The 11,217-nt window shown below is 42.0% G+C and overlaps 3 protein-coding genes across 4 annotated transcripts; all 3 read right to left on the bottom strand.

The window, feature by feature from the left end:
- Positions 1–2,780: 2,780 nt before the first annotated feature.
- On the bottom strand, positions 2,781–2,999 carry LSM04_002186 (uncharacterized protein; the record flags this gene model as incomplete). Its single annotated transcript, XM_067330600.1, has 1 exon — positions 2,781–2,999. One exon carries the CDS (start codon positions 2,997–2,999, stop codon positions 2,781–2,783), a length of 219 nt encoding a protein of 72 aa, XP_067194481.1.
- A 1,154-nt stretch (positions 3,000–4,153) lies between these two features.
- LSM04_009526 (uncharacterized protein) lies at positions 4,154–6,037 on the bottom strand (the record flags this gene model as incomplete). The annotated part of the gene is made up of 1 exon (XM_067330599.1): positions 4,154–6,037. One exon carries the CDS (start codon positions 6,035–6,037, stop codon positions 4,154–4,156), a length of 1,884 nt encoding a protein of 627 aa, XP_067194662.1.
- A 1,555-nt stretch (positions 6,038–7,592) lies between these two features.
- LSM04_008633 (uncharacterized protein) lies at positions 7,593–8,549 on the bottom strand (the record flags this gene model as incomplete). Of its 2 annotated transcripts, none has more annotated exons than XM_067330597.1 (1): positions 7,593–8,549. In XM_067330597.1, the coding sequence occupies one exon, from the start codon at positions 8,547–8,549 to the stop codon at positions 7,593–7,595; it is 957 nt and encodes a 318-aa protein (XP_067194634.1). The 2 variants fall into 2 exon arrangements, with proteins under 2 accessions (XP_067194634.1, XP_067194635.1); XM_067330598.1 differs by having other exon boundaries at positions 7,593–7,913.
- Positions 8,550–11,217: the final 2,668 nt, after the last annotated feature.

Here is an 11,217-nt window from a genome sequence, read left to right as displayed (position 1 = left end):
TATCCTTATCTTTATCCTTTATTCTTATCTCTTTATTATTCTTATTCTTATCTTATTCTTATCCTTATCCTTATCCTTATTCTTATCCTTATCCTTATTCTTATCCTTTATCTCTTTATCTTTTATCCTTTATCCTTATCTTTATTCTTTATCTTTATTCTTATTCTTATTCTTATCCTTTATCCTTATTCTTATTCTTTATCCTTATCCTTTATTCTTTATTCTTATTCTTTATTTCCTTATTCTTATCCTTTATCTTATCCTTATCCTTTTTATCCTTTATCTTATCCTTTATTCTTTATCCTTATCTTATCTTTATCCTTATTCTTATTCTTATTCTTATCTTATCTTTATTCTTTATTCTTATCTTTATTCTTTTATCCTTTATCCTTATTCTTTATCTTTATCCTTTATCTTTATCTCTTATTCTTTATCCTTTATCTTTTATCTTTATCCTTTTATTCTTATCCTTATTATCTTATCCTTCTTATTCTTATTCTTATCCTTTATCCTTTATCCTTATTCTTTATCCTTTATCCTTATTCTTTATTCTTATCTCTTATCTTTATTCTTATTTATCTTTATATCTTTATCTCTTATCTTTATCCTTATCCTTATTCTTTATTCTTTATTCTTATCTTTATTCTTATTTTATCTCTTTATTTATTTATTCTTATCTCTTATTCTTTATCCTTATTCTTATTCTTATCTTTATTCTTTTCTTCTTTATTCTTATTCTTTATCCTTATCCTTTATCTTATTATTCTTATCTTTATTCTTATTATCTTATATCTTATTCTTATCCTTATTCTTATTCTTATTCTTATCTTATCTTTATTCTTATTCTTATCTTTATTCTTATCTCTTATTCTTATTTTTATTCTTATTCTTATCCTTATTCTTATTCTTATTCTTATTCTTATTCTTATTCTTATTCTTATTCTTTATTCTTATTCTTTATTCTTATTCTTATTCTTATTCTTATCCTTTATTCTTATTCTTATTCTTATTCTTATTCTTTATCTTTATTCTTATTCTTATTCTTATTCTTATTCTTATCTTTATTCTTTATTCTTATCTTTATTTATTTTATTCTTATTCTTTATTTATCTTATTCTTATTCTTATCTTATTTTATTCTTATTCTTATTTTATTTTATTCTTATCTTTATTCTTATTCTTTATCTTTATTCTTTATCTCTTATTCTTATTTTTATCCTTATTCTTATTTATCTTATTCTCTTTATCTTTATTCTTATCCTTATCCTTTATCTCTTATCCTTATCCTTTATCCTTTATCCTTATTCTTATTCTTTATTCTTATTCTTTATCTTTATCCTCTTATTCTTATTCTTATTCTTATCCTCTTATCCTTATCCTTATCCTTTTATCTCTTATTCTTTATTCTTATCCTTATCCTCTTTATCCTTATCCTTATCTTATTCTTATCCTTATTCTTATTCTTTATCTCTTATTCTTTATCCTTATCTCTTATCCTTTATCTTATCTTATCTTTATCTCTTATTCTTTTATCCTTATCCTTATTCTTATTCTTTTTATCTTTATTCTTATCTCTTTATCTCTTATTCTTATTATCTTTATCTTTATCCTTATTCTTATTCTTATCCTTATCCTTATCTTTATCCTTATCCTTTATCCTTATCCTTTATCCTCTTATCCTTTATCTTTATCTTATCTCTTATCCTTATCCTTATCCTTTATCCTTATCTTATCTTTATCCTTTATCCTTATCCTTATCTTATCTTATCCTTATTCTTTATCCTTTATCCTTTATCCTTTATCTTTATACTCTATCCCTATCCCTATCCCTATCCCTATCCCTATCCCTATCCCTATCCCTATCCCTATCCCTATCCCTATCCCTATCCCTATCCCTATCCCTATCCCTATCCCTATCCCTATCCCTATCCCTATCCCTATCCCTATCCCTATCCCTATCCCTATCCCTATCCCTATCCCTTTTTGTGCGGCGGCCCGGGGGCCGAGGGGGAACACGGCAAACGGCGCGTCGTGGCTCCAAAAGGGCGGTGTCTCCTCAGCCCCGGTTTCTTTGGGAGGCCATGCTCCGAAAACACGCACCCCACGGGCCGGGCCAGGGGATGCCCAAGGGGACCCCGCCACCCGTTTCCCCAAGCAAGACGCGCCCACAGAGGCGCTGAAGACATGCAATCGTGAGGGTTTCGGTTGGCGCTGGGGAATTGTGAAGCGTTATGGGGCCAGGATGGGTGACAATGGCGGTTTGCCTCGGGGTCCAAATGGTTAGCCACACTTCCTCGCGAGGGATTTATTGGGCGTTACCCGTTGGGTGGTCTCAAGGGCGTTGCGCGTTCGTACCCCATTAGGTCGGTTATTGGGGTTAGGGTTTGAAATAGAAAAACAAACACCAAAACACAAAACAACCACCCAACCATAACCAGGGACACGCGGAACTTATCCGGTTCGGGGTTGGGGTTTGTGGCGTTGGGTAAGCGCCGGGGTCTGCGTTTGCCGTTGGTGACTTCGGAGTGTGTTGCCATTTCGTGTGCTGTGTGTTTTTGCCGTTTGTTTGGGGTTTTGGTTGCGTGTATACTGGGGGTTGTTTTGGCATTCTTCAGTTGCATTTGTTCCTTTGGATATGCCAAATGGCGCTATCAAACAAAGCGGCGCAGAAATGCGTCAGAATAAATAAATACATGCGTGCGTGTCTGTGTGTGGAAAGCTCTTCTCCTTTCCACTATGCTTCCATTCCTCTTCTTTGGTTCAAATCGCTGCCGCGTTCCATCATCTCTGCTCCATGCCCCATTGGGCTGTCAGTGTATTTCTTGTTGTGCTGTTGGATTGCGATTCCCCAGTTCCAATACTGTCCTCTACACCGCGGTGCAAATTCCCACTGGAATGTGCACGGCTCAGCCCCATCATTCCACAGTAAACAGAAACAATGCCGCAGACAGAGTGCCAATTGCCAACATTACACAGTAATGGGAATACCCAACCCTGCATTTGCGAGGGGCAATTGCAAACACAGCAAGGGAAACACAATCCATTCATAGTGGTAATAATAATAAACACACACCCATTTAATGCCGCAGAAAAGAGGTGACCCAACAACACACATCTCTCCCACTCAATATCAAGCTCTTGAACCACTCCAGTGCATTCACTTGCACAACACCATCAATACACTCCCATTGTGGATAATAAAACAGACCATACTCCCCTTACTGGCTGCCCTGTCCATTCAACTGCAAATGAACCCACAAAGGTGCACAGACACTGCTGCACCACACAACAGAGAGTCACATCACACCACGCCTCATCCCTATTCACTTCACTATTGCCTACCCAAAACAAGTAAATTATGGAGAAAGAGAGACACAGACACATGCACATTACACACCATTCCTTTACACTCACTCTGATGCTCTCCCCATTTCCTTATTTCACCATATGAACTGATTACAGTGAATGAATTAACGTTAGACAGTGGAAAAAATCCTAGATAGTGGGTCCCTCATCATCTTCAGATGGCCAAAACACATAAAAAATACTAAAGAAAAACATATAAATGATAACTATGTTGACGGTCTCTCAAACTACAAATAAAAAAGAAAATACCACTCAAACATCGAGTTCGTTCCCGCATATCTACAAAATAAAAAAATAATATAAAAACAATACGTCATGTTGTTTGGTGCATTCATATTTTCCCACTCACCATCATTTTTAGTGCTTGGTACTACTGTGTCACTGATGTTTACACCATTCAGCAACACATAAAAAAATAAAACAAAAAAACATTACTTATTGTCATTTTCTTCCTTTATTATTAGTTTCATCCTCTAAACATTTGTCTTGTTTTCCCCTTTTTTGTGCCATTCAGTTGGCACTTCAGTGGGGTATTTTATTTTTTTAATTTTTCTTTCCTTTTATTGGTATACACAGAACACTATGACTGTGTGTGGAGTGCTAACTGCCCCATGGCAAACAATGTAAAGTGGCAGCACAAAGAGAGAGGGAGAGGGGGAAAAATCATAGATAAAAACTGTTTCTCTCTATTTTTCGCTTTTTTACCTTTTTTTATTTATAGAATGTTTAGTTTACTGTCATCTCTCACAGAGTTCTCTTTCACTACAGAGCGTTTGTTTCTTTATTATTCATTGACAAAAATGAATCTCGAAGTGTTTTGAGGGGTCCCTGCAATTTATCGGAATTCCAGTAGAACTTACCAGCATGGCAGGGCCATGCGCAATACTGACCCAACTTGGAACACCGGAACGATTCGTGAGAGGATTTTCAGATGTCTGTACTGCGATTGTTCTATATTTGGGCTGAGACTCTGCAGTGTCTTTCTGAGCCTTTTCTCTCCGTTTTTTTGGTCGCCACCACAGCAGATATAACAGAATGAGAGCCACAATAACAAGAAAACCCAGAACCCCAAAAACAATACCAACAATGGCACCAACAGACCATTTCTTGGACCTTGGTATCACCGCTGAGTCACCGTCGTGCAGAAAGGGTTTCCCCACATCAAGCGACCAAACATAACGGCGACCGTTAAGTGTCTTAGTAGATGCAACAAAGCAGAAGGTCACATTGTCAGCACCCAATCCATACCTATTGTAGAGACTCGAGGTATCAATATCAACAGATGGGGATCTCGGGAACACGCTCTCCACACACACAGAATCTTGAGCAGTACTCACAGACTCACACGGTGTATTAGGCAACACCGCACACACTTCATATGGTTCCTGCCTCCATGAAAGGTCACCCCCCTGCACACCAATCGTCGCCAACACGTTAGCGTGCACAGTGGCATTGAAAACAAAGGGATCCTGCAGTACTCTTACTGGAAGCGCAGCGGGGGAAATACCAACATCTGTGCCGAAATCCGTGCAGGCGGCATAGTCACCAGCTGTTGCAGAGAAAGGAACACCCTCAGCAGACAAGTATACACGATCACTGTTAGCGGACCCAGTGCACACATCAACACTCACTACCAGATCACCACTGTTTACCTTCACGCGCGGGCACCCACTGTATGGGCACTTCACTAGAAACACATTCTTCATTCCAGTCACATTCGAACCCGTCATTGCATCCTGAAACAAAATTTTGTTGCCCCCAACAGTGTTCATATACAGTGTGGTCAACACCAGCACATTCACCTCGAGGGGAACTGCACCCCACCGCAGGTAGTGGCCTCGCCATCCCCTCGCTGTTACGCACAGTGAATAGTGCCCACGCAAAGGAAGGGATATAGGAGTCGTCAAATTGTAGCACCCAGCAGCAGCAGTACAGTGTGTTGCAATGTCCTCACAGTCTGACTGAGGGGGAACCAGCAGGTAGTTCTGAATGTCATTGGTATTTGGGAAGTTTGTCTCCAACATGGCCTTCAACCCATAATAGGCACTGTTGGAAGTAAATGATGCTCTTGTTTCCCTAGAATTCACAAAGTTCATGGTGAATTTATTAGATATTGGCTTATTTGCAGGAAGCTCAGTCGTAGATTCACGTGTAATGACAACACTCATACTCCCTGAAACAGCTCCACGATCAGGCACAAATGCAATGAGATTTGTTCCATCCACAAGAGAAGCTGGCCATCCAGAAATGAGAGCACCTCCACGAGTGTAATACCCAGCTGTCAGAGTCAAGTTACTCAGAGGACTGACATTATCCACCTCACAGTAGTATGTTTTTTGACTGGGGTAGATCACCACACTAGGAAAGCAACTGGTAATGGTTGTTAAAATACCATTTGTGTCAGCAGCTTCGGCATAGCAGAGAAATGAGTTTGACCCAAACAGTAGCCATAACACCACAAGGACATGCAGCACCCGTTGCAACGACAGCCTTTGATGCAACAGTGATGTCGTTCTATTCTTCTCACTCACCCATCGATGCCGTGTTCCAGATGCCCCAGAATGCTCAGAGGGCATCACGTTGTGTGTGTCGTTACGCACGTAGTACGCTTCTTGCACGTCACAAGACTGCAGCTGCATTGATTGTACTCTTCCTGTGTTCATCAGCTCCATTATGCTGCTTGGTTTGTTTGATTACTTCTTGGTGGTGGTTTGCTTGAGGCTATTCTGTGGAGAAAGGAAAAGACGGAAAGCACACAAGAGGTGAATTGCACTGCAAATACAGATGAAGGACACTAATATAGTAGCAATAAAAAAAAATTAACTCTCTCACTCCCTAATAGCAACTATAAACCAGGAAACAATAAAAAAATAAACAGAATCCTCCACTGATCCTTATCGTACCCACCAGATGAATGCCGTACAAGAGTCTCAAATCAATACAACAACACCTTGTAGAATTTACAAAACACACACACACATACACATCTATAAATCATTAGTGGATTTCATTACAAGTCCATTCATTCCACCCTTACTTCTTACAACACGATTGTGGTTTCGCACATTTTCTCATGTGCAGAAAATAAACCACAGTGGTTGAGAACATGATTAGCTCTATATTTATTGGGTTTGTGTGATTGTAACCATAGGAGAAGAATAAGTATACCATAACTAACGACACACAAAAACATATTTTGTCATGGTTTCCGGTGGTTGGCAGCCCTTTTTTTTTTTTTTTTTTTTTTTTTTTTTTTTTTTTTTTTTTTTTTTTTTTTTTTTTTTTTTTTTTTTTCCAGACTGCCGCAGGATCAAAGGATGCAGCGGTTGGGGCTGTTGTGGCAATAAAGGTGGAAGGGCCCGTTGTATTTTTGGGGGGGGAAGAAGGTGTCCCCACCATCAAACACCACAAGAACATCTTCATCCCGCAGACCCGCGTGGTTAACATAGTCCAGCACCCACTGGGGTCGATCTATGTGTGTGTAGTTCTTTCCAAGCCCAATCGTCACCACAGTGACATTGGAGAGAAAGGAACTGAAAAGCATTCGGCACCACCCAGGGGAGAATTGTGTCTGCACCACAAGAAAAACCACCCTTGAGCCACGGTGTGGAAATTGCTCGGCTATATCCGCAAATGGAAAATACGAGGAGGAAATACACAAAAAAACGAAAACTACGAGGACCGTCAAAACAGAACGTGACTTGTATAATGTTTTTAGAAAAACAAAGACCAACCGCTTGCGAGACATCACTTCGTCTAGTGCAGTACAAAAAAAAAAAAGAAAGAAGCACTGATAGGAGTTAAACTTGAAAGGGTGATAACACAGGAAAAGACAAAAATCACAGATAAATTATAAAATGATGCTTCTTTAATGGAATCCATGGGGCATAAATAAAACCCCAATGTGTGTGTGTGTATAGTGATAAAAAAAGAAAACTCAGCAAGCCAATTAAAACTCTCAAATATCACCACAAGAGAGAGTTAAAAGAAGTTATAGACCACAAAAAAACCAACACTGAGTGCACTGAGAGTTCCAAATAACTACCGTTTGCAACGTATGCTCCCCAAAAGAGAAAAGGTTGCTGAGGCCACCCCCCGCACCAATAGAAACCACACCCTTGCCCCCATTCACGTACACTCATGTGATAAACAAAAAAAAAAAAACAAAAAAAGCCCAGTAGTTTACGGCAAAGCAAAGAATTAAAAAAAGACTGTCAAATATACTCCTTACTTTGGTTGAGGGCTTGTAAGCCAATCCAACCTTGTAACCTGCTTCACAGGACATATATCCCCATAGCGGTAAAAATTAGTATGGCCAGAAGTGTTGTACACCTTAACTAGGGTATTGGGGAAAGAACGGCGTACACCGAATACAAATGAATGCGAACTCCTATTCCAATCATGAACCCATGAAGTTAGATTAATTAGCCTTGGTAGATCCAAGGTCCACCGTGAAAGGGGCCCAGGTAAATGGAAAATGGCAGGAACAGCATCTACACCCTCGTGTGGTGCCAGGAAAAAGGAATGGTTGTAGTCAAGACTCACCATTCCATATTGTAGACGTAACCCCTTGTGAATCTTAGGGTTCTGCCATATGCTCCAGACGTACACAAACGACCAGATGGTATTATCACACCACCACCTTCTTCTCTTAACCTTTGACATGACTCGGTAGTAGAAGGGTGTTGCAGCACGAAGTGCCCATACACGCGCTACGAGACCCCCAGCACTCAAATAACGATACGTTGTCCCAGGGCCACGCACAAGGCGCTGATTGGGAAACGCATTCGCAGCCATCCACATACGACGGTAAAATGAAAGGCACTGTACAATACTATTTCGGGTCTTTTCATGTAAAAGCAGCCGAATTTGCGGCATGAAACAGGGTGCATCACATGTGAAGAGTATGGGTGCTGTGGCATCGCCATGCCGGACTGCCGCAGGATCAAAGGATGCAGCGGTTGGGGCTGTTGTGGCAATAAAGTGTGCAAGGGCCCGTTGTATTTTGCGTGGGCCAGTGAAGAAGGTGTCCCCACCATCAAACACCACAAGAACATCTTCATCCCGCAGACCCGCGTGGTTAACATAGTCCAGCACCCACTGGGGTCGATCTATGTGTGTGTAGTTCTTTCCAAGCCCAATCGTCACCACAGTGACATTGGAGAGAAAGGAACTGAAAAGCATTCGGCACCACCCAGGGGAGAATTGTGTCTGCACCACAAGAAAAACCACCCTTGAGCCACGGTGTGGAAATTGCTCGGCTATATCCGCAAATGGAAAATACGAGGAGGAAATACACAAAAAAACGAAAACTACGAGGACCGTCAAAACAGAACGTGACTTGTATAATGTTTTTAGAAAAACAAAGACCAACCGCTTGCGAGACATCACTTCGTCTAGTGCAGTACAAAAAAAAAAAAGAAAGAAGCACTGATAGGAGTTAAACTTGAAAGGGTGATAACACAGGAAAAGACAAAAATCACAGATAAATTATAAAATGATGCTTCTTTAATGGAATCCATGGGGCATAAATAAAACCCCAATGTGTGTGTGTGTATGTATGTGGGCTTTCCCGCGAGCTTGGCTCAAGGGAACAAGAGTGTCAGAGGGGAATTGGTTTTATATTGAGGGTAATGTGGATTTTTAGGGTGAAATATGAAACGGTTAGTCTATTTTTATTATATATATAAGCTATTCAAGCTCAAGCACATATCATTATATTTCATTACTGCAACACTAATGTCTATCTCTTACTTTTATGTTTTCTGTTTTCTACACACAAACTGATAGTCTAAGTGTTTGCTTGGGTTGTTTTCGTTCTTTATTCAATCGAGATCGTTCGTTTCGCGAATGCCGAACACGGAGAAGCGCGTCGAACAACCACCAGCTGACTCCAGCGGGTTCAATGCAGAAATACTCACCACATTGCAACGCGACAGCCTATATAAAACACATCCGTGGAGACAACTAGCTGACAAATATATTGAACGGCGCGACGTTTTAAAAGCCCGTGCGAAAAAACCAGAGATACGGGCCTTGTTACAGCAGGCGTTCGTAGAAAGGATGAAATCTAACAATCCATTTTCACAAGAGGTGAGTTTCATTCTCATGACGCTCCTGTACAGCGGATCGAGCCATCCGCACATTATGCTGGCCGACATGCTACTCAACATGTCCGCTGGGGAGCGCCTCGCTACGCACAATTGGTGGGCATACCAGAATGCAACTGAGCTTATACAGGATTCCATGTCAACAGCCGTCGCCTCCGGCAACCTTATATTCCCTCTCTTTCCGGGAAAACAAATGGACACCCAGAACCGTTGCATGATGGAGGAAGCTGTAGAAGTTAAACGACCGGCAGATACAGGGGCTACAACCATGGAAGCACTACAGTTCCTTTACCCGAAAAGCCGCGCCTTTTTTGCCCAATCTCCTCCTGCAACCAATGTCCTGAGCGGAGGTGAGCCCTGCATACCGGTATTTGATGGAAACAATAATCAAGCGGGATACTGGGACGGAGCACCGGTCAAGGATAGATTTGACCAACTGCAGAAACAGATACAAAATCTCCAATCCGCGGTGCAAAGATTTTCTTCTGCCAACAACGGAAGTGGCACCTACGCTGGAAGGAGCAGCGGAAGCAACCGCCGAGGCCGAGTTGGTGGAAATGCCCAGCGCGGTGGACGCCGTGTTGGACGCGGGGGTGGTTATAACTACCCAATGTGCGGTGGCGAAGCTGAAGACCACGGCGAAGAAATGTACAACACACACGAGACAATGAAGTGCACAAAAAACTGAAGCGGTGCTCACCACTCAAGAGCGTAGTATTGAGTGGCGGCACCATGATTAAGGGAAAAACAACGAACTCTGACCTCGACCTCATCTACGGGTTGTACATGCCTCCCAAGTCTGTCCTTCCATGCATGGAAGTGGGCGAAATCGATGACTGCTCGATTCAAGTCCTGAAACGTATGGCAGACATGGCGGCAATGCAAAAGAAGCGGATGGCAGGTGCAACAAGAGGCGAGGGGCGCCACGACGGAGGAGGAGAAGAAGCTGTAAGTGACAAGCAATGCAGCCAAAACACCACCGGATTGATCTACATCCCGCTCTTTACACGATCCCATTGGATCGCGGGGGTATTTTCATTATCCTCCATAGCAGCAACATCAAACAACATACACAGTAAGCAACTGGGAAGTCAACAACGTCAAAAGTACGTGCTCCGTGTTTACGACTCGGCACCGTCACCGCCAGTGGAGCGGGACGTACGGCGTGCCTTCAGACCGTTCGATGACAGCATCACGGTCGAATTTGTCCCAACCCCACGACAAGTGCGTTTCAGCGAAGATTGTGGCATTTTCATGTCCATATGTTTTTTTGCGTTTGCGGTTAACGTGAATGTACGCATTACGCCAGGTCTGACCAAGATGGTCAGACGTTTATTTGACGCAGTGTTGCGCCACCGCGAGAAGCCGCCGGCACGCGCGTTTTTCTTGTCGAGACTCAAATGTCTTCTTGAGCTACAAACTGACGACGAACGTCAACTCATTTTTCACGCCACCATGAATAAGTGGCTGCAACAGCAACATCAACAGCGACAAACGCATCAGTTGAAGAAGAACCCAACGCGACATCGCGATGAGGGAACGTTACTTTACGGAGGGGCAGGCGCCTCACCACCATCACAGCAACGACGTCTAAGAGGGACCAATGTAAACGAGGAGGAAGCGGATGACAGCGCGGTGCGATTGACCACTGCGAACGAGGAGACGATGGAGCCCATGGAGTGGTCCCAACCCCAGGGTGAGGTTGAAGGGTCATCGCGAGAAGGAGAAGAGGAAGACGTGAC

Source organism: Trypanosoma melophagium (assembly GCF_022059095.1).
Source record: "Trypanosoma melophagium isolate St. Kilda chromosome Unknown ctg11segment0, whole genome shotgun sequence".
Taxonomy (NCBI): Eukaryota; Euglenozoa; class Kinetoplastea; order Trypanosomatida; family Trypanosomatidae; genus Trypanosoma; species Trypanosoma melophagium.
The sequence above is the reverse complement of the archived record's forward strand: the minus strand, read 5'-3'. Positions and strand labels throughout refer to the sequence as shown.